Raw genomic sequence first — 22,455 nt, 5'->3', positions numbered from 1 at the left:
GATAGCGCCAGTATCAGTATGTGATTCAGAAGGTGCTACACCACTGTGACATCATCGCCCAAACATCCCGGTCACGTCTGTGACATACATGCTGCAGAATTCCTGTGCATCACATTCCAGGTCTAGACAGGGCCTATTGTTGGAGAGGTCATGTTTGGGACAGTCATGTGACCTCAAAAGCAGGAAGTTTGGTTATGATGTCAAGGTTTTCACCATATTATTTTACTAGAGTGTTTCATGAGTTCTCATTTGATTTAGCATGCACTTTCAATATGCAGAAATGTGTGACTTTTAAGACAAACCAGATCTTGTGAAAATATGTGCACTCTAAAAAAAAAAAAAAAAGAAGATGGTTCTTTAAAGGTTCTTTACATGTAGTAACGGTTCCATTTAGAAGCATAGCATCCTGAAGAGCCCTTTTATGCTGAAAGTGCTTCTTTGCGTTAGAGGTTTTTTTTTTTTTTTTCAAATCTATAACTGTCAAAGCACCACATTACTGATTTTCTGGTGCTCATGTATTAATGTATTCTGCTAATAACTGTAGATCACTGTTATTTGTATTACGATTTCACATGTCATTACAAAATAAAAGTACCCAACTTACACAAAATGCTGCTGTTGTTTTTATGTAAAACCCCGATAGACGCTACAAGATACTGTAATACCAGGCATATATAGGGGTAAAAACAATATTAATAATATATGCAAATAATATGAATAATATTAACATTATGATATAAATATACTAATATAAATGAAAATAAACCATCATTAAAAAGGTTATTTATAACACCATTAAGGTCCCATATAGCATTTTCAAAGCATGGTTCTTTAGCACCAAAAAGGGTTCTGCTATTAGGGCCTTTCGCGTTCCACAATTAGTTCTGGTACTATGAAAAGGTTCCCGCGGTGCGAAAGGCCCTATTGTTACAAGCTTAACAACCATTTTACTGAACTGCACTTTTATGGATCTTGACCTTTCCAATATGGCAGATGTATTGTGGGAATGAGCACCTGCTGCTAATGTAGCATCTTTTGGCATTAATACCTTCTAAAGCCACAGAGCTTTGGTTTGTTCAATGCAAACTGAATGCCATATCATAATGTTCACTTCTTAATTATTTTCTTTTAAATATACTGTACAATGAAACTAGATCCAACATTTTGAACTGTAATGCATAATGACATCTGTTCCACGAAACAATCGCTCCAATTGAGCTCATTATGTTTTGCTGGACATAATATTCTAGACGCTTTAGGAAAAATCCTGACTTATAATACAGAAAACAAAATCACAAATCCCGTAAGACAGAAATAAGCAGCTTAACGTAGAATCAGTGCAACTGATGTAAAAATGCACAAATGACAATCAAGGTCATTGTTTTAGTTGCTTACTCAAGTGGAATGAACCGTCGCTGGAATATGAGCCCTAAATCAGAGCAACGCTGTGACCAACGCCGCTGGACTCTGTAAGGATTGGGTCATTATGTGGATTTGGCCTCTAGTGTGGGAAATGTGCAAACTATGGGAACTTTCCCATGACTAACAAAAACCATTAGAACATTTAGCACGGTTAAGATGTTATTTGGCACAATGCATGATAAAAAAAAAAAGATTTGACAATGAATGTGAAAATGTTGCATGACACAATAATGGCCGAACAGAACATATTTGATGTGCAATACAGTAAAGTGCACCGGCATTTTGGGCGTCATTTAAAAATATATACTTATAAAAATATATACAACAAGAAAGATTTAACTTCCTCACCTCACATAAACATCTACATTGATCTAGTCTTCAAGTCTTGAGCAGATAAAGCTTTCCAAGTTAATATGTGGAACGGCCAAAACTTTGTAGTGAGGAAGAACCATAATTGTGGTACTTTTTGATTAGATTTCATTAAATATGTTGAGCTGCAACATGTTACACCGATGGAAGATTTAGCTTAAATGTATTTATTCCCCTAATGCAGGCAAAAATTTGGACTAATCGAATGATTAACAACAGGAACGGCGCTTCATCAAGCTTTCTGTGGTCTAAAACTCTTGTGTAGGATCTTTCATTCATAACTGAAGCGTGAATGAGCAAACCTTCTGACCTGAGAAATCTCACATTCAGTTTGACATTTTGCATTCTAGGACGGGTGTGTTAGTTAGTTCACTAATTCTGGGTGTGATAACGGTTGTATAACTAATAAAAGCCCTAATTACAGGCCTTTCTTCTGCTCACACTTATTGTGCTGACGGTTCATGCATGTGTGTGAAGCAGCTTTATAACCTAGTCGACCATGAAATGCTACTAGAATACTATGACTAAAAGAGCACAAGATCCAAACCTGTATGAATTTCTTTTGTGTTCAACAGGAGAAGACATTATGAAGAATGAATGAGGATAACCAATATGACTTCCATAGTAATTTTTTTTTTTTTCCCAACCTATGGAAGTCAGTGCAACTGCTTGGCTACCAACATTTTTCAAAATGTCGTCTTTTGTGTTTAGCAGAGCAAAGAAACTCATACAGGTTTGAGTAAATGGCAGAAACTTTTAAATTTCCATTTAAAGGATTACTTCACCAAAAAACAAAAAGTTTTGAGAAAATAGCAGCATATGCATTTAGAAGGTCGTGAGGATGAGAAAACAACGACAGAATCTTCATTTTGCAGTGAACTACTCCTTAAAATGAGCTTATTTTCCTCCCAGTGTTTTTCGAAACACTTTCCAAGAAAGCAGCATCGGTCGCTGCGTCAGCGACTTCTAAACGCTGCTGATGTTTAAATGCTGTAAAACCCCAAAGAGAAGAACTATAGCAACAGCAGCCGGGTAAACAAAGCCTCTAGCTTGCCATGAGAGGAGATCTTTGTACCATCCTTCTCGTATTTTCCACCGTTTTGAAATCGTAAACAATCAGATCAAGCAGCTTTTGTGTGCTTAAAGTCAACAATAAAGTCGGTTTTGATTTCAAGTTGACTTTAACACAAAGATTAACAGCTACAGAAACCATAAGGCAAATGTGACATTAATGCTGCATAAGGCTCTCCAGCACAAGAGCTTAGAGAGAAACCGTTAAATAATTGAGCAGATCCATGAAAAATGGACCTGTAAGTGCAGGGAAAAGTCTTGGAAGCTGAATGTAAAAAGGCCCATGGGAATTTCATCCTTTTCTATTGATTTTCACGAATGGAAGAGTTTGTATTTCAAAACATGGACCTGAATCCGTGCCATAACATGTCAAGCTCCGTGCCATGAAAGATGCAGGTCGGTCACTGTGAAAAAACCAGGTGCATTGTTTCATCGTTTCAGTACAAACATCCTGGGAGTTGGCCGACTATTTATCCAACCCACTGCACTGACTAAACTCACTCTGAATGTCTTTTGTCGCTTAACACAGCGTTTCCAGAAGCACATTACAAACCATTATACAGCAGCCAGACATCAAGAGAGCGCTTACAAGAATGAGGCTATTAACTCTTCACAGAAAACATCTGAAAGAAATATATAAGCGTGCATACAATAACATAAGCCCCTGTATCTATGATACACAAACTAGAATTTTCTCTAAGGCCTGTTCTCAGAGCAGTGCACAGCAATTAAATGCAAAGTGACACCTTTAACCAGAGCGATGTGTGTAATGTAAAACCTCCTCATGCTGTAATCATGAACACAGTGAATGCTCCTGTCTGACAGGCGGTCAAGTTCAACTGCTCTACAGAAGTCTCAAGTCCCATTAAAGATGATACTTCCCCATGGAAACTGACATGACAACTGTTTTGGGATCTTTGAGCTGCATTTATAGGGTGTGTGTGTGTGTGTGTGTGTGAGAATGAGGGTGTATCATACATAAATAGTCTTTGGGGGGAAAAAACAGACCTATAATAACCAGCCTGTATAATAACTCAGAAATAATTATTTATAAACCATCACAATAAAATATTATGATTAATTTAATTAATAATAACACATCATTATTATAACTAATCAACTCGCTGTACTACGAAACATCTTTTAAAATATTAAAGAACACCGCTCTAAAGCATGTGTGAGTGTGTAAATGATACACGTGCGTTAATGTCGGTCCGCATCACACGAACAGATGTATCTGATTCTCACCTGCTCTCGCGCTGGAAATGATGCTCAACTCGTCGCTGTTTCGCTCATTCACTGAGACTTATATTATCGCAACATCATCCGTCCACGTCGCGGAAAGAAAGAACCGTGTGGAAACGCCTTGGCGACATGCAGCGCAGTATTGTTGAAGGAAACAACGCGTCGGACATCATTATTGGACAAGCAAGCTGTCAGTCATTGTTTTGCGTGCAAGCGATTGGATAACAGACCGATAGATCCGCCCCACTTAAATGTGTGACACAAAAATAGGGCCCACCCCCTTCTGAGGATAGTAGTGAATGAAATGGAGAGGGGACAAGGTCTCTCTCTCTGTCTCTCTCTCTCTCTGCTTCAGATGTTTGCAAAGAAAATACTACTGTTTTGTCAAAACAAAACAAAACAAAACAAAACAAATTAAAATAAAATAAAATACAAAAAAAATAAAACAAAACAAAAAAAAATAAATAAAATACAATTTTAAATAAATAAAATAAAATAAAAAGAAATAGAATAGAATAGAATAAAACAGATTAAAATAAAAATGTTTTAATATATAATTGTGCAAAAGTAAATTAAATAGAAACAGCAAATTTCACAAAATCAAGCAACACACAATAACTTTAAATTATATATGTCCAAGGGGTGCCTCTTTAAAAAATTAAATAAAATAAAAATGTAAAACAGAGAAAATAAATCAACAAAATAAAATAGAATAATTTTTGCTAAATTTTGTCAAATACTATATAAAGCACAAATTTTTTTATGCAACATTTTTCTATATCAACAACTCTATTCATTAATTTACATTTATTAATTTAAATCAAACCTAGAGGGGGATTTGGTCATTACACTGCAGAAGTCCATGACACGGAGAGACCGGGGCTAGTTGTCACATGGTTTTATTTTTCATATTTGTTTTTTAATGATTTATTTGCCTAAAAATACCTATAAAAATGGCAGGTTTCATTATGACAACTTATACTATAGTGGGACAACCATGAGCTGCTGTCGGGGCAAGTTGTCACAAAAGGTGTGTGTTCAGTGTTTCCTCTATCCTGTGCAACAGCAGTGAAAATGTTTAAACGTTTTTTTGTGCACTACAGTTTGTGTATATTTAAAAAAAAAAATTTTTTTTTATTGTGTATATATATTTGTGTATATATGATCTAAAAAAACAACAACTCAGTATTCATTTAGAAATATATTAGAAATATTCACTTGAGTGAAAATGATTTAGTTCGCTACATCTATAAATACTGGGCATGTTTATAATAAAAATAAAAATGCATATATATCAATGCATATATCAAACCTCAGCTTATTTTGTGTTATTAGATCAACAGCATGACTTAACTTTTTCTGACAGGACTCCAACCAGCAATACCATCAATTCTTGAAATTCTTTTCTTTTTTTAAATGTTCTCCTCTTTTTGTAACAGAAACACACCGGAGATGTTTTATTCTCTTTATTCTCTGAACACTGGTCATGTGACGTCTGTACTCACCGGTGCTGTTTCTGTAGGTGCGTACGGTCGTTGTGGTCGTGGGCGGCGGTGAATCAGAATCCATTGACGTCGTGTCGTCGTCTTGAGAACAGCCGGCCTGAATGGCACGAAGGTAACTATGGCTTCGGGAGCGGAAGCATGAGGGCATGGGCATGTCAGGAGGATCGCTGCATCGTGAGTGAGGATGCATGTCCTCCAGCTCATCTCCATAATGCTGGCTCAACTCCATGTCTCGCACCTGCTGGGACAGTGGCAGGTGATGTGGGCTGGCATGACTGAAAAAGAACTGTGACGGGTGCATGGCTACGTTCACAATGACATTACTGAATACAGCGCAGTATGCATTATATACACACTGGCCACCAAAAGTTTGGAAGAATTATGATTTTAAAATGTTTTTGAAAGAAGACTTTTATGCTCAGCAAGGCTGCATTTATTTGATCAAAAATACAGTAAAATCAGAATTATTGTGAAATATTATTACAATTTAAAATAGCTGTTTTCTATGTGAATATGTGTTAAACTGTAATTTATTTCTGTGATCAGAGCTGCATTTTCAGCATCATTACTCCAGTCTTCAGTGTCACATGATCTTCAGAAATCATTCTACAGTTGCTCTGATTTTACAGCACAGTTTGGAAAATGTAGTAGGGTTTTCATGTACTGCATTCATACTATCAAAATGCAAATAAATATGTAATCATGAAAATATAAATGCAATTATACAGAAAATGTGCAAACTGTGCGCAGCATGCATACTGCACAAAGAGTAGTGTGGTAGTACACTATTCTGAACACAGCCATTAAAGTCTGCTAAGAAGTTAGTAGAAATGCACAGTCAAAATTGACAGGTGACATCAAGAAGTAGGAAGATTAAACATTCTAGTATTGTAGCTATTATATTTGGTTATGTGTGTGTAAGGATAAAAGAAACTCAGGAAACTCAGTCCACCACTGGATAACTTCCTTGGACCATGTGTGTGGACCTTACATGTGTGCGTGTGTTTGAAAACCTCATGAGCCCAGAGCATTTGTGTCAGTTTAAAGCTGCAGTCCGTAACTTTTTTTGGTTAAAAATGATCTGAAATCGATATCTGAGCAAGTACATAACCAGCCAGTGTTCAAAACTGTCGACTTACTTTAGCCCGATTCACAACGGTTAGCTTATAATAATGTTTTCTAATTTGAGTGGTACGGGTAGGTTTTCGCGGGAAATTCGAGCATGGCACTGCGTCATTACGTCATTAATTAAGTTGTACGTAGTTATATTAACTGTCGGGGTCTAGACAGGGGTTCTAGAAGAACCGCTGATTAATGTTTGAGTATTACATGGGTAACTGTAGGGGGCTAAACAGACCTACTATTTAAGGTATATTAAATAGTATTAGCCACAAACCTCTGAATAAGGTTCAGACTGGCGAGTTTTGTGATCGTGGAGCCCACGCATAGCGGCCGCCGTGAGGCATCCTAAATAACAGAGATTCCTAATGAACGAGAAAATACAAAGTAAAGAGTTAACTAGAATAATCAAATGTCAGAATAATTAGAGACCGACAAACAACCAATTTGCCTTTCAACCAAAATTCGAGGTCATAATAAAATGGAGTCAGATTTCAGTTAAACCTAAATTGAATAACTCTGCGCGCTGAAAAGACCGAACACGCAAGCGACCTTCATCCACCACTGGATAACTTCCTTGGACCATGTGTGTGGACCTTACATGTGTGCGTGTGTTTGAAAACCTCATGAGCCCAGAGCATTTGTGTCAGTTTAAAGCTGCAGTCCGTAACTTTTTTTGGTTAAAAATGATCTGAAATCGATATCTGAGCAAGTACATAACCAGCCAGTGTTCAAAACTGTCGACTTACTTTAGCCCGATTCACAACGGTTAGCTTATAATAATGTTTTCTAATTTGAGTGGTACGGGTAGGTTTTCGCGGGAAATTCGAGCATGGCACTGCGTCATTACGTCACAATTTGAACGGTTTGATGTGATATGAGCTAACCGATCTTTAGATTTAATCACCACTGGTAGCGAGATTTATGGTAATGCTTTTTTCCTCAGTTGGTCAGAACAAATGTGGCAGACTTGTTACTTACTTGTTCAGATGGCAATACACGGTGAAAATGCTTATTTGAGTCATATTCCAAGATGCAGGCTAGAATCTGTGATTGCGAAGTACAGTAAATATCCACACCGGTGCAGTGACTGACTGCCACACACACTCTTCAGAACATTAGATTCATCCGTGCTGGAGCCGTGCCGGAGCACAACCCACACAAGCTAGATAATTCCACACACAGCTGCAATTCCAGGTTTTCAAACAGAGATGGCGACAAAGAGGCAAAACTTACGGACTGCAGCTTTAATTACTAATTAGTCTTTGAGCTGATGCATTTCTCTAAGCTTTGTGAGCTGTGATGGACCATTTGTATAATCTCAAATGTCACAAGTGACACACTGATAAATCAGTCCATTTCTTAAGTTATTTAACAGAAAGACTGTCATTATATTCAGTGCAAATTATGCATCTTCATCCTCATCTGCTAGCCGTGTCCTGTAATGAACTCAAAGGTCATGAGGGGTCTGACCTGACTGATGCAGCTGCCGCGTCCCAGCGTGCTGCAGCCCTGACTGAAGTCGTCATCATCCCAGTTTGGGAACGGAGAACTGCCTCCGATGCAGTCCAGGTTATCCAGACTGCGATTCCCAGAGTACTCTCGCAGAGAAGGAAGACAGCTGAGGACAGGAAGGGGACCGGTGTCACAGAGAGAAGAGAAGAGGCAGGAGATGAGACAAAGGACAAAAGCAGCGAAAAAGTGCTTTATTGTCTATTAGAGGGGTTTTCAAACTGGGGCCGGGGACCCCCAGGGGCCACAAGGGAGTGCTGGGGGGGCCAGTGGAAATATTTAGAGAAAAAGTGTAAAAAAAAAAAAAAGAAATAGAATAAAAGACAAACAAAATAAATTAAATATAATTGCAAGATAAAAAAATTAAAATAAGGTGAAAATAAATAAACAAAATTGGATTTAACAAATTAATAAAATATATATTAATTTAAAAATAGAAAGAATTGTAAACAATTTAAATAAAAATAAAACATTAAATAAATAAAATAATTTTTAAAATAAAAATAAATAATAAAAAAATATTAAAATATTTTTAAATATATTTTAAAATAAGATGGAAATTAACATATAAATTAAATCAGATTTAAATAAACAAATGCAAATACGATTAAACAAAAATAAAAATTTGATTGAATGAAATAAACAGAAATTAGATTAAAATAAATAAATGAAAGTAATAAATAAATAAATAAATAATACATCTAACAGTACAGTACTATAATGAGTAGAAAAAAATGATTATGATATAAATTTTTCACAGTATAAATTGGGTCTTTATAAAAGACACTATGTGCCTTTTTGCTATTAGGATGGGGGTCCCTCGTACGAGGATGATTAAATTTGAGGGTCCGTGGCATCTAAAAGATTGAAAACCCCTGGTCTACTATACAAAAAGCACATGGAAATGGAGAAGCTGTAACAAAACTACTGAAGAAGCATTTACATATTAGGAAATGTACCATCTTTCCAGGTTTTTTTTTTTTTTTTTAATGAACCCATCCATTTTTTCATCATCCATCCATCTATCATAGCTGATTTGTGTCATTAGCCAGGTGAACACAGGAGATTGCTGCTCTAAAATAAAAACCACAGTTTCCTCAAATAGTTTGACGATCCAATCAGACTGAAGCAGCACAGCTAATGACCAATCAGCAAAGTACTCCATTCTAGTTTACATTCAGCGTCCAACCAGAGCTCTTATAGCAGTCAGGGTGAGCATTAGAAGCGCTGAGGAGGCTTTCTCTCTCTCCAAATCTCAATCCACTTGTCTGCAATGGTGCAATGCAACCAAAACCCAAACATTGGATCTGTCCACAAATGTGCTGTATGGAGAAAACCACCTCAGACTAAACATCTCAGAGTAGGAGAACTGTTTCAAGCATTAATAGTGACCAATAGTAAACCAATTTTCAATCAGCACTCCTAATTTGAGAGGAGTTCAGGAAAGCAGCACTGGTGCGACGACTCCTTTGTGCGGTCAGTGAGGAGCTGCGGTCGGTCGGACAGATTTCTCCTCACTGCACTGACCTGACAGAGCGTCCGATCTGCTGCAGGGTGCTGATGCTGTGGAGGGGGGACCAGAGAGCCTCCAGATCCCCCTGCAGCATCGAGTAGTCCAGCAGACGGCTGGAGAGAAGGCAGGGTTACAGGGTGAGACGGGGAGGAGCTTACAGTGCAGAAAGAGGGCGGTGCTTAAAACAGAAGAGGCGGGGCTTCAAACCAACAAGTTTAAGACATTAAAGGGAAACTTATAGAAGTTGAAAAACACACAGAGACAAACACTATGTTCAGAACAGCATACTAACATACTGCTTTTACTATTCCAGCACTACATAGTACTGTGCACAATATGCAACAATTCTGTATGCATATAATACCTGAATAATGTACTATATTTGCTCACCATGCAATGCAATTAATAAAGCAGCAGTCATTTTTAAAATCTATTTTTTGAATCATTATTTGATTGAACTGGCAAATATATTTTTACACAAAATTTAATTATTATGACAACTGGATGCTACTCACATGCATGGTGAGGAGGTCATGTGACAACAATATAGCTTATTATCCATATTATGTTTAATTTACTTTTTAAAAGTTTAATAATGTTTAAAAAATTGTTTATTTCATTTGCTATTATTAAAATTTTTTATAATAATCAGAATACAGTGTAAACTGCAAAGTATTTGGTAAGCAATAAGCTAGTATACCATTGCAAACATAGTCTAAACAATCAGGGTTAGGAGAGGAAAGTAAGAGCTATTAGGGACAATCTCACCAAAACATGAACACAAAACTGAAAGTATAATATAAAAAAAAATTGCACAAAAATCCTATTATTCTACAATTACTAATTCTATTATTTCTTTATGATTTTTAACAAAAACTTAAAATAAAGCTAAAATAAAAATAAAATATGAATATGAAATGAAAAACTTTAACTTAAAAACTTGAAAAGGAAATATTGACCTCTAAAATAACTAAAACTAAAATAAAAAAATAAATAGAAATAACAAAAATGAAACAAAGCACATAACAAAATAATTAAAACCTACACTATAAGTAAAAATGAAAACTGAGAATATAAAAATAAAAGCTCATTCAAAATATAAATAAATACTGCAGTAGTAGTATATATTTAGTAAAATATTTAGTTTTACTAAAATAACACTGCACTCTAATAAAGTAACAAGATTCATCCTGTCCAGACACAATATTTGTTTGATTTAAATCAGCATAAATGAAACGCAGCACAACAAATATAGCAAATACTTTACAATTTATACTAAACTCCATTATTGTTTGAATGAGACTTCTTGATGTCAGATTTGATTTAGAACCACATTTAAAAGTGACCCAAATGGATGCGGAAAAAAATCAACTCTTGTTTTTGCAATTATTTCATATACAACCCAACCCAGTGGAAAAATAAAATAAAATCACAGTTGGTTGACAGTGCCAATAGAGACTTCATGTCCATAAACTAGCAACTTTACTGCTCAAGACCAAAAAGATGAGATTTCTTTACATGTGAGCAGCAGAAAGGTTGTGCGAGGCTCAGCATATGCAGGAGGAGAGAGACTAGCTGTGCTTAATCTAGCAGATGAACAAGCACAGCTGGATTCTGATGCATGTATGAGAGAGAATCAACACCGATAAACTCATCCTGATCCAGAAGGCATGAAATAACGGCGCTCACACCTCAGATGGGGTCTCTGGCGTCGTGGCAGACCACCAGTGAGTGTTTCTATGTTTGTACCAGTGTAAATTTCTGATTTAGTTTTAGTCATAGTCTTTTGACTAAAATCGTGCAGCAAGTGTATGTTAGCTTATGTCCTGCCGGTTCATATGTACGCATCTAACCTCCGAACCGCGCAGCAGATTCCTTCTGAATTAATCTCTTCACAAATTGTCCCTCCCTAACATTTTTCGTCTTTTTTTTATTCGTTGACGAAAATGTCAATAGATTTACATCATAGTTTTTGTCATTCAAAAAGAGTTTTAGTTCGTTATCGTCTCGTTGTCGTCGGTGAAAAAATTACGAAAATTATTTGTCAACGAAATTAACACTGGTGCATATGTGAGTTTTGTTTTAATAATGAACAGAAACAATATGTGCATGTATTGATCATATACTGTGTTGACTTACTTTCTTGAGGGGAACTGGTCACTTAGTGATTGCTGTGTTGCGCGTAAGTAGCTCTGCCTCCGTGCGGCACATTTCGGCGAGGGTTTGGGACTCCCTTCGGAGTCGTCGCTATCCTCAAGGTCGCCCATGGCTTTGACGTAACTGCCGCTACGCATCCGTCTACAGGGGATCTCGCCCATGGGCCCGCTTCGGCCCAGAGTCCCCGTCCAGTCGCCGGTGGATGGCATCTGAACAAACATCAGACAGACACTGCAGATGCACATTCACAGGTCTTCTGATTTACAGACTACAAGCTTCAAAATAAAGCTTCCAGAAGGTGGTTTTCACAGTAATGCCATTGAAAAAGCATTTTTGGTTCCCCAAAGAACCTTTAAGTGTTTTTTTTTCTTAGTGTGAAGGACATTTTAAAAATCTAGTAGAAAAAAAGTCTAGGACAAACATTCTTAAATTAAGACACAAGCAAAATGACTTCTGAAAACTGTATCAGAAAGAATTGAGTTTATGCTTAAAACAAGAAAAAAATATCTTCCAGTGGTGTCAGAAATATAAACTTAATTCAAATGGAAACATGTTTACACCAGAAAACAAGACTTAATATCTTATGTAATTTTGCTGCTTATATATCTTAAATATATTCTTATATATCTTGGTTCAGATATTTGTAATGGAGAACAAGACTATACAAAAATATTAAGAAAGAAAATACACGTTCTTCTGTGTTTTCTGTAAAGCCAGTCATCTAAACTGCTGTACTTGATTTTCATCTATTTTTGTGTCCTCATTTCAGATTTAGCCCCTAATAAACATCACATTAAGAAAATAAAACACCCCATTATAATGCGGAATTCAGACATTTAATGTGTTTAAGCGTTAATTTTATGTTAGATAACACTTATTATAGTTCTTGCAACAACAACATGAGATTTGAATCTCTAATGCTTTAAAAACATCACAATATGCCAAAGTGTACCATATTCGTGGAATTTGTCTGAAAGCTACATGATAAATAAAACCCTGACACACACACACACTCACACTGAAGTACCTGGATGCCACCTGTCCGCCCGGCCCCGGTCCGGATCCCACCCCTTGCCGACCCAAAGTCATCATGGCCTTTGGGTTCCTATAGTTACTTATATCACTGTCCAAATCATCAGAACTCCAGTATCCAGACATATTGGATCGAGGCCTCCGTTTGGCCGTTCCTTCGCTCTTTGCCCGGTCTTTGCTTTTGCTGCGATGCTGTTTGTCATCGCTGCTCGACGATCTGCTGTTGCGGCCGTTCATGTTTCCCTTAATGGCGGAGTTTTCCAGCGACTGGGATTTAGCGAACAGTTTCTGGACGGAGTGAACTAAGTAGCGTATTTTTCCCGGACTGTCCGTGCGCTGCTGTTGCTGCTGTTTGGTCGTCGTCACCGCGGTGCTGCGATGGAACTGTAACGTGCTGAAGCCGTCCTGTTGCCCTGGCAACTGTTTCTCGAACTGGTCCAGAGGGTTGGGTGGCAACCGGTTCATCTTCCCTGCTCCTAAATGCCAAAAGTACAGGAAGGTAAATCAGGAAAAACTCAGTTTATAAAGCAACATGTGATAATTCAGTGTGAAAACCCTGCATCTTATTCACAGAAATTTTAGTCAACTTAACCAGGTGCTAATTAGCTTTTGAAAATGAATTTAGCTGTAAAATGTAGAATAATGTTATGCAAATACAAAACAGTTTTCTGTCATTATTATTTCAAAGAAAATGCAAATGATTTATGTTGTATTTTAAGAAACATGAAAAAAGTCTTTAATAGAAAAAAAAATAACTTAAATGATTTTAGCAAATGGCTGCAATATAACAAAGAGTGAAAAATTTAAGGGGGTCTGAATACTTTCCGTACCCACTGTACATTCTGAAGGTCAGCTGACTCCTTTGTCTTTTATTTCTCCCACATGTCTGAGGTTTACAGGCCTTGCATCCATTGCTCTGTTTGCTTCATCACTAACTGCACCTTGAAAATTGTGATCAGCACTAATTTTGCAGGTCTGGTGTTTTTGTGGCATTACCCGATTTGAATAACTTGCATGCTGAGTGCTAAACAATGCAAACAACATATACAAATAAAGAGTCTACAAATAAACTTTTTAGTTATGGGTTAATTCACTTAAAATATATTAACGCTCTTAAATTTTGTCATATTTAATTAGTCACATTAGGACTTTTAGACATATTTAAAAAAAACACAAAAAGTGGCTAAAACAAGCAAACACTTAATTTCTACAGGTAAGTTTCAGAAAAAAAGAGTTTATTAAAAGACAAGAGACAACAACAACTGCCATATCATTACACCAGAACCAACATATGAAGATGTGGCACGCCAGGTTTGATGTCACTGATAAATCAAGTAAAAAATATAGATGCCAGGTTTGAATGTTATAAATGATATTGGACAATGAACTTAAATTTTAGTCAATTTTATATGATTTGTATATGTGCATGAGTCATATGGAGGACTGTTATAATACTTTTATGGTTCAACAGCCTCCAGAGCAGCATAGACATTATATAATCATCTTATGTGTTCCATTAAAAAAAAAATTGTTTTATTCAGCAAGGATGCATTAAATTGATCAAAAGTTACAGTAAAGATATTGATGTTACAAATTATTTCTATTTCAAATAAATGCTGTTCTTTTGAACTTTCTATTCATCTGTGAATCCTGAAAAATAAAATGTATCACCGTTTATACAAAAATATACGGCAGCACAACTGTTTCAACATTGATAATAATCAGAAATGTTTCTTGAGCAGCAAATCAGCATATTAGAATGATTTTTGAAGATCATGTGACTCTGAAGACTGGAGTAATGATGCTGAAAATTCAGCTTTGATCACAGAAATAAATTACAGTTTACTATATATTCACATCGAAAACAATTATTTTCAATTGTAATAATATTTCACAATATTACTGTTTTTACCAGTTTTTATCAAATAAACAGGAGACTTCTTTCAAAAACATTAAAACATCTTTCCAACCCCAAACTTTTTAAGTTTATTTATTATTTAAAAGATGAAAAAAGAAACAATTTAGAAAGTAAGACATGTCTTATTTATTTATGCAATTTTGCATTTATTTTTATGATGTTTAGCTGCATACAGCTAACTTTTTATAAAAGTTTCTCAAGACAGTCCTACAGTTCTTACCCGATATAGTTGCGGATCCGCTGGTGATCATGGCGGTCCGTCCCACTCCGAGACCCATTCCCATGGACATAGACGTCCCCAGCGTCCCGGAGCTGATTCCCCCAATGCTGTCGGCTGTGTGACCGAAGTCGCCCTGATCGAAGTGCGAGTTGTAGTGGATCCGGGGGAAGGTGCTGCTGGAGGACAGCTGGTTGTTGAGGGGCATCAGGCAGTCGGGCGACGGGGAGAAGTGGTGAGGGTCCAGGGTCCCGTAATGCTCCATGGCTGCTGGGAGGAGAAACGGGGCGTGGGACAGGGTGGAGGAGGCAGACGGGGGGTACAGAGGGTCCCGGTGACTGGGAGAACGGGGCGGCTCGCAGTCTGACGGGTGACGGGTGCGCTGGGGGGTGTAGCCTTTCATGGCAGAACGGGGCGATGCCCCCCCACCCTAGATCAGGAGCATGAGCCCACCGGGGAGAAACAGAAACCCTGGAGAAAAACAGAAAGAGAAAGAATTAGAATATGCAATGTAAAAAATTATTCATCAAGCTAAGTTTATTGGAGTATGTTTTAGAAGAAAATACTATGGAAGTTTGTTTCTGCAACTTTTTCTGCAAGGTAACTGCAACTTTTTATCTAACAGTTCTGACTTTTTTGCTTGCAATTGTGAATTATTATCTTGCAATTCTGACCTTTTTTTTCTCTCAGAACTGTGAGACAAAAAGTCACAATTATCAATTATTTCATCGTTTCTACTTTAAATATTTTGAGTTTAATTCAGTGTGTTACTTCCCATTTGTTATATGTAATTATTTGTGAAATTTACTAGCAATTTCTGAGTGAAAATGGTTTCAAAGTAAATCCTACATGACACTGCAAAAAAAAATTCTTATTTATTTTTTTGTCTTGTAGAACAAATATCTAACATTATTAAATCAAGATACTAAGATTTACTTGAGAAGCAAAATTTTATTTTGATACATTTTTCAGAAGACAAGAAAAAACCCCCAGCCAAAATGAACTTGATTTCCCTTTGAATTAAGTTTGTTTTCCTATCCCGCTGGCAGATATTTTTTTTTCTTCGTATTTTAAGCTCAAACTCACTTAATTTTGATGCAGTTTTCAGAAAAAAGTGATTATGTGAATTTTTCTGCTCAAGTAAATGTTGTAAATGTGATAAGATGTTAAGTCTTGTTTTCTGAAATATTTATATAATTTTGCTTCTTATGTAAATGTATCTTGACTTAAGATTGTTTAGATATTTGTACTGGAAATCAAGAAAAAATTTTTGTTGCATTTTTGTTTCAGCGTAGAGACATAAAAACTAGGTCTTTGCATTTATTTAGAAGAATTTGTGGTTACTGAGTGAACACACACTGCTCCGGCTGTGTGTTCACGGTGTGTGTGTTCACTGCTGTGTGTTCACGGTGTGTGTGTGCACTTTGATGGGATAAATGCAGAGCACAAATTCTGAGTATGGGACACCAGACTTGGCCACACATCATGTCACTTTTTCACTTTTTCAATCATTCATTAGCACTAGTAATAGTAATGCTGCACAAATATTACTCGTCTTGTTTTCAGTCGTGAAAATTCGCACACAGAATGACATGCATGATTAATGGAAAGCTGCACAGTTCTTTACATGACAGAAGCAATGGTCTACTCGACAAGCAAAAATGTAAATAAATAACAATATATAAATAAATAAACTAAATAAGTGTAAATTAAGTTGAGTATACAACAAATACAATCATTATGTTTATTCACAACTGTACATTCAAAAAGTATATTAAATTCTATTCTATTATTATTAGATAAATTATTAGTATTTATTGTTTTACTTTAATAATGTTGCATTTTCTAATTATGAAATGAGAGGAAAAACATCTGAGAAGCAGTAGGCTTCAGCAAACATTTCCACTTGCTCTTAATTTAATCTCATTGCTCTCTCAAAAAACAATTGAGATAATAAACACTGATTTGTCATTTTTCTTAAATTTTTGTCCTTATGTTTCAGTAAAAATATCTAAACAAGAAGTTATTCAAAAATCAAAACTGCTTTAGATGATAAGACTTATTTTAAGAGAAAATATATTGAATAAAGTTTATTTTTCTAATCAGATTTTTTTGTTTTGTTTTAAATATAAACCTTACAAAATTTTAGATTTATGCTTAAAACACGGGGGAAAAAACTATTTAGGAAGTAAGGTGTTCTCTTATGAGACAGAAGTCCTATTTTTCATCATTTAGTCATGTATGAAGTTATTGTTTCTTTAAAATCACAATGATTGTGATACGACATGTGACACCATTTTTCCAAAACCCATCTCTCTCTCTCATCACATGCCAGGATTGCGCTCACAGACGGGCTTCATGGAGGTAAATCGGATTGAACCGCTTGATTGCCCAGACCGTCTGCGCTGCGTGTCACCTGCTCGACACTCCTGCTAAACCTGCATTCAGGAGACCGGCTTTAACTTCACAGAGACCAGAATCCTGTCTCAGTCTCTAGATGTGAAAGAGCAGCCAGAGACAGACATGAGAGAGAGAGAGAGAGAGACAGAAAAACTAAGAGTGAAGCGGACAGACGTGACAGTTGAAGCAGAGCCACCCATCAGCGGGACACAGAAACAAAGCAACATGTTTCCGGTGAGAGGAGACGCGCCACGGCCGAGATTTCAGCCGAAAAACAACCACAGGAGCCGCAGATGAAGACAGGTGATCGAACAGCAGAGGAAAGGTCATTAAATCTCAGAAGACGACGAAAATAAAAGAGCTTAACATGAAACTGTGCGCTGCAGAACACACACACTAACACAGCAAAAAACACACTGTTATACATGTACAAATATCTAAATAAGAAAAATTAGACAAATATATTTAAATATGAAGATATTAGGCATTAGGCTAATAAAAAGCTGCATGCAATTGATCAGTATCCAAATAAACTGTGAAAACTGATTTTTTGAAGGTGTAAACAAGATAAGATTTACTTAAGAAAGTTTTAGAAAGAATTTTTTTTTAATTCATGTTTAATTCAACGTTGCAAATAATATAATGTTTCTTTGAAATTGTGAATTACAGCAATTCCTGAGTGAAAATACTTCCTACACCAAATTGTTTTAAATCATAAAATATCTGCTAAACAATTAAAGGCACAAAGTACACAAGTCAGCAAAATATATAACACTGTTCTAGTGGTTTTTGGATATTTTAATAAAAAAATCTTACATATTGTGCCTTTGAATCTTTTTTTATATATTTTTAATTTAATTTAATTTTTTTAATTAATTATTTTGAATTTTGAATTTTCATAACCATCTTAAGATGATACAGGCCAATTGTAATAGGGTGAATCTCACATGATTAATTTTCAAATAACTAAATAAATAAATAAATAAAAATTAATTAGCAGAATTGAAAGCTTGATTTTCAGATTATAAAGATTTTTTGCATTATGACTTTTTGGTCACACTTTAGTTTGGGGACCAATTCTCACTATTAGCTAACTCACCTACAACTTTTGCCTCAATAAATTTCTAATTTGCTGCTTATTAATATTTAGTAAGGTAGTTGTTAAGCTTGGGTGTGGGGTTTAGGATTAAGGGATCTAGAATATGGTCATGCAGTATAAGGCATTAATATGTGCTTTAATAAACAGACAGTATGCTAGTAATATGCATGCTAATAAGTAACTAGTTAATAGTGAGAATTGGTCCCTAAACTAAAATGTTTTTATGACAATTAAGCCTGTAGTAAAAAATTTTAACCCAAATATAATACTAGAACAGAAAGATATTTATTTAATATATTTTAAAATATCTAAAAAAGGAAAAAGGAAAATAAGAAAAATGTGCATGAAAATAATGTCCCAATGTACAAAATTCTTTATGCAAAATATTATGATTCCCTATTTCTTCTCCTTTGATTTGTTGGTGAAATATGCCCTGTGCATTTGTCTGTATGTGTTTCTGATCATGTGTTGTTCATCGCGTCTGTGTTCAGCCTGAGGATCTGCTCTGACTCTAATAAACATGAATTATTGTCATGCTGTTGTCAAACACACACCTCTGTTCACCGGAGAATTAAAACAGCGTCACAGATTGTTAGTGTGAATGTTTAACTCTAGTGAACAGGCCATATTTTTCAGACTTGTTGGCCGAGTGTCACCATCTGCTGTGGAGTGTGAGGTGTGTTTAGCACAGGTGGGCTCTGATGCAACACACACACACACACACACACAGGTTTAAAATGCAACACAGTTTTTTATCCAGCAAAGGGCCGCTCACTCGTTCTGACAGCAGGGGGTGCCAAGAGGCAAAACATGGTGCTGGAGCACCTGAAATCAAAGCAAAACTCTCCTAGAGGAAGATGCTGAAGATGAAGATGTTAAATAAAGTAATCACTATCCATTTTTCAGTTCTCTAAATACAAATAGAGTGAACTCAAAATGTGTTTGGACACTTAAATCATGTTCAAATGTTCACGTTTCATTAAATGAAATCAAAGTTTCACACACACACACACACACACACACACACACTCACACTCTCACACACACACACACACACACACACAATCTCCCTCACACCTCTTTCTCACTTTCTCTCATTCGCTTTCCCACAGACTTCATCTATCCATCGACAGGAGACAAGAACATAAAGACTCCAACATCTACATCATCATCATACAAAACACCTGACAGACAGAAAGGCAATCAGATGATAGATAGATAGATAGATTCTGTAAGTTTTCTGTGAGGGGTAGGTTTAGGTGTAGGGTTGGTGTAGGGCGATAGAAAATACAGTTTGTACAGTATAAAAACCATTATGACTATGGAGAGTCCCCGTAAACCACATACCACATACCAACATGTGTGTGTGTGTGTGTGTTGTGGTGTAGAGGTTGTGTTCAGATGAAGGTGGGTGGTATCAGTGTGTGTCCCTGAGAAAGTCTCACAATAACCTTGTCCTAATTACATTCTGCAGTGCTGCTTTTGGCCTATTTCCACAGCTCCAAATATATTCTCTCACACTCTCTTACACACACTCACACACATTAACACATCAATAATACACAGTTACATGAGGACAGTCACGCCGCTGCTGTCAGGTAATATAGAGGGACGCGAGTCCTAACCAGGTGTGACGCGACACGCATACAGCTACATCTGTAAAACATTCACAGCCAATCAGATCACATCTGATCTTTCAAATACATTCACACGTACAAGCGAGAACAACACAAGCTGAAGTTAGAAAGCGAGGGACCAATAACCTGTGCTGCTGTTTAAGACAAAAACTCATTAACACAAGAATATTATCACTAACCGCAGCACGCCTGGTAAGAACACAGTGTCAGAGACGGTCAAATGTGTTATTAGCTCATTATCTGCTTCAAGTGAAGCGTTTCCTGCATGTGGACTAGAGAAAGTGTGCTGGTCTCCTAATAACAAGACAACTTGCTTTTGCTCTCTCTATTCCTCTGCTGTCTGACATGAGATTGATCAAGTGTGACCAGCTCTCTGTAAAGAGGCTGAAAAAAACATTTTTGTTTGGTCTCCAATTCTTCCTCCTTTAATGTTGGAACAAAATGTCAAAATCAGCATGAAATCCTTTAATTACAGTGTGTTTGCTGTGGGCATGTGCCATATCTCTGCATCTGCACCAGAGGGTTTGTGTGTGTGCGTGTTTGCTATAAACTATTCATAATTTAAAGTAGTTCAACTAAATATACTCCCTTGATAAAGTAGGTATATAACAAGCTACTAACAAAAAACATATACATTTATTTAGGGGGGCAATCTATATCAGATGAACAGATTAAAAACAAAAAAACAAAACAAGAATGTTTTTTCTGTCAGGTAGGGTGACAGCATTAACTATGAACAAATTATAAAATGAATAAAAATAAAAACATTCAATTAAGCAACAGTTATAAACAACAGTATTTATGCATGTTAATATGAATGTTTTTCATGTTTTATCAGTATTTATTAATACAGTGTACACACTAATATGTATTTTATTCATATTTTTATTTCAAATGGCTGCAAAAAATTAAGCTTTGCATAACATAAACAAATCACATTTAAACAATATTTAAATAATAAGCTGCTATTTTAAATTGTAATAATATTTCACAATATTACTGTTTTACCTAAATTTTTTACTGTATTTAGGATCAAATAAATGCAGCCTTATTGAACATTAGAGACGTTCGGAAACATTAAAAAATCTTATTGTCCAAAATTTTGAAATGAAGTATATAGACATATATATTTGTCTTCATAATCTTTCAAAAATATTTTTGACTCAAACAAAACCAGTTACTTTGTTACCACAAGTACATTTTTAGATTATTTATCGTCATATTTTTACATTCACAGTTTATATTAATATACATATATTTAATATTATTTAGAGCAACTTTTGTGAACACTATTGAGTGATGACTCTCTGTGGAATCAGTCAATGGTTTTTGAATCACTTCAGTGAAAGTGAATCATCTGAATGAACTGATTCACTAAAACCTGACTGTTTTCGAAGATAGTTAGCTAGTTATATTATAACTACTGTGGTATAGTATACCAGTAGTGATCAGTCACACAGCATTTATGGCGTTTTAAGGTGCCTGGCCCAAATAATGTTTCCATAATTGATGCTGTCCCCAAAATCAAGTGCTCATAGTATTGATCATATCATAGGATGAACTGAATTCAATCCTAATCAAACACATCTGAACCAGGCTTTCTCTAGGGGTGAATTAAGGATACTTGAGACACTTTTTTGCAATGAAATGACTGGGAAAAAGTATCCCAGTCATCCTGAATTAACCCGTATTTATATCAGACCTCTCTGGCTTCAGCAAAACGTCCAAATCATCCATTTCAGTCAAACACTATTAGACAGAGTAATAAAGAGATGGGGAATATTTTAGGTGAATGTGCTCTACTAAATACAATATGCCAAAAATTGATGCAAAGTTTTGTCATTTGTTGGAATGAAAACAACTGACCTACTGTCAGGGTAAAATGTGGTTACTTTTAATTAGTTAGTGCACAACAACGGGCATAAAAAAGGTTAATTTAAGGCTTTTTACAAACCAGAGTTACAAAAAATAAATAAATAAATTGAGCAAAAAGCTCATTTATTTCTCAAGTGCTTAATGATATAACACGATACAAGGTCAAGCAATTATTTCATTGAGATAATAACGAGCTCTTTCAAAGAGGCCATGTTTGCATAATGTGCTCACTGTGAAAATTAATAAGCAGCATCTGAATTTTAAAGTCCAAATTTACAATTTTAATGCAAACGTGTGCTGTGCAGCTGAGGACTCGACAGTCAGGTGAATGCAAAGGACAGAAGATGCTGATTAGCAAAATCTT

The 22,455-nt window shown here is 35.9% G+C and overlaps 1 protein-coding gene across 1 annotated transcript in view; it reads right to left on the bottom strand.

Moving 5' to 3' along the window:
• LOC107705865 (disks large-associated protein 4-like) overlaps positions 1–22,455 on the bottom strand; it is a 120,944-nt gene that overhangs the window by 17,990 nt on the left and 80,499 nt on the right. Inside the window, exons 3-7 of the mRNA XM_016509371.1 lie at positions 15,084–15,551; positions 12,931–13,421; positions 11,896–12,122; positions 8,205–8,352; positions 5,613–5,850 (exon numbers count right to left, since the gene is read on the bottom strand). Coding sequence (XP_016364857.1) covers positions 5,613–5,850; positions 8,205–8,352; positions 11,896–12,122; positions 12,931–13,421; positions 15,084–15,483 — 1,504 coding nt within the window. The 5' untranslated portion in view covers positions 15,484–15,551. The remainder of the gene's footprint in view (positions 1–5,612; positions 5,851–8,204; positions 8,353–11,895; positions 12,123–12,930; positions 13,422–15,083; positions 15,552–22,455) is intronic.

The sequence above is a fragment of the Sinocyclocheilus rhinocerous genome, unplaced genomic scaffold (genome assembly GCF_001515625.1).
Source record: "Sinocyclocheilus rhinocerous isolate Xijiao unplaced genomic scaffold, SAMN03320098_v1.1 scaffold1615, whole genome shotgun sequence".
Classification (NCBI taxonomy): Eukaryota; Metazoa; Chordata; class Actinopteri; order Cypriniformes; family Cyprinidae; genus Sinocyclocheilus; species Sinocyclocheilus rhinocerous.
This window is presented reverse-complemented; position numbering and strand designations above follow the sequence as displayed.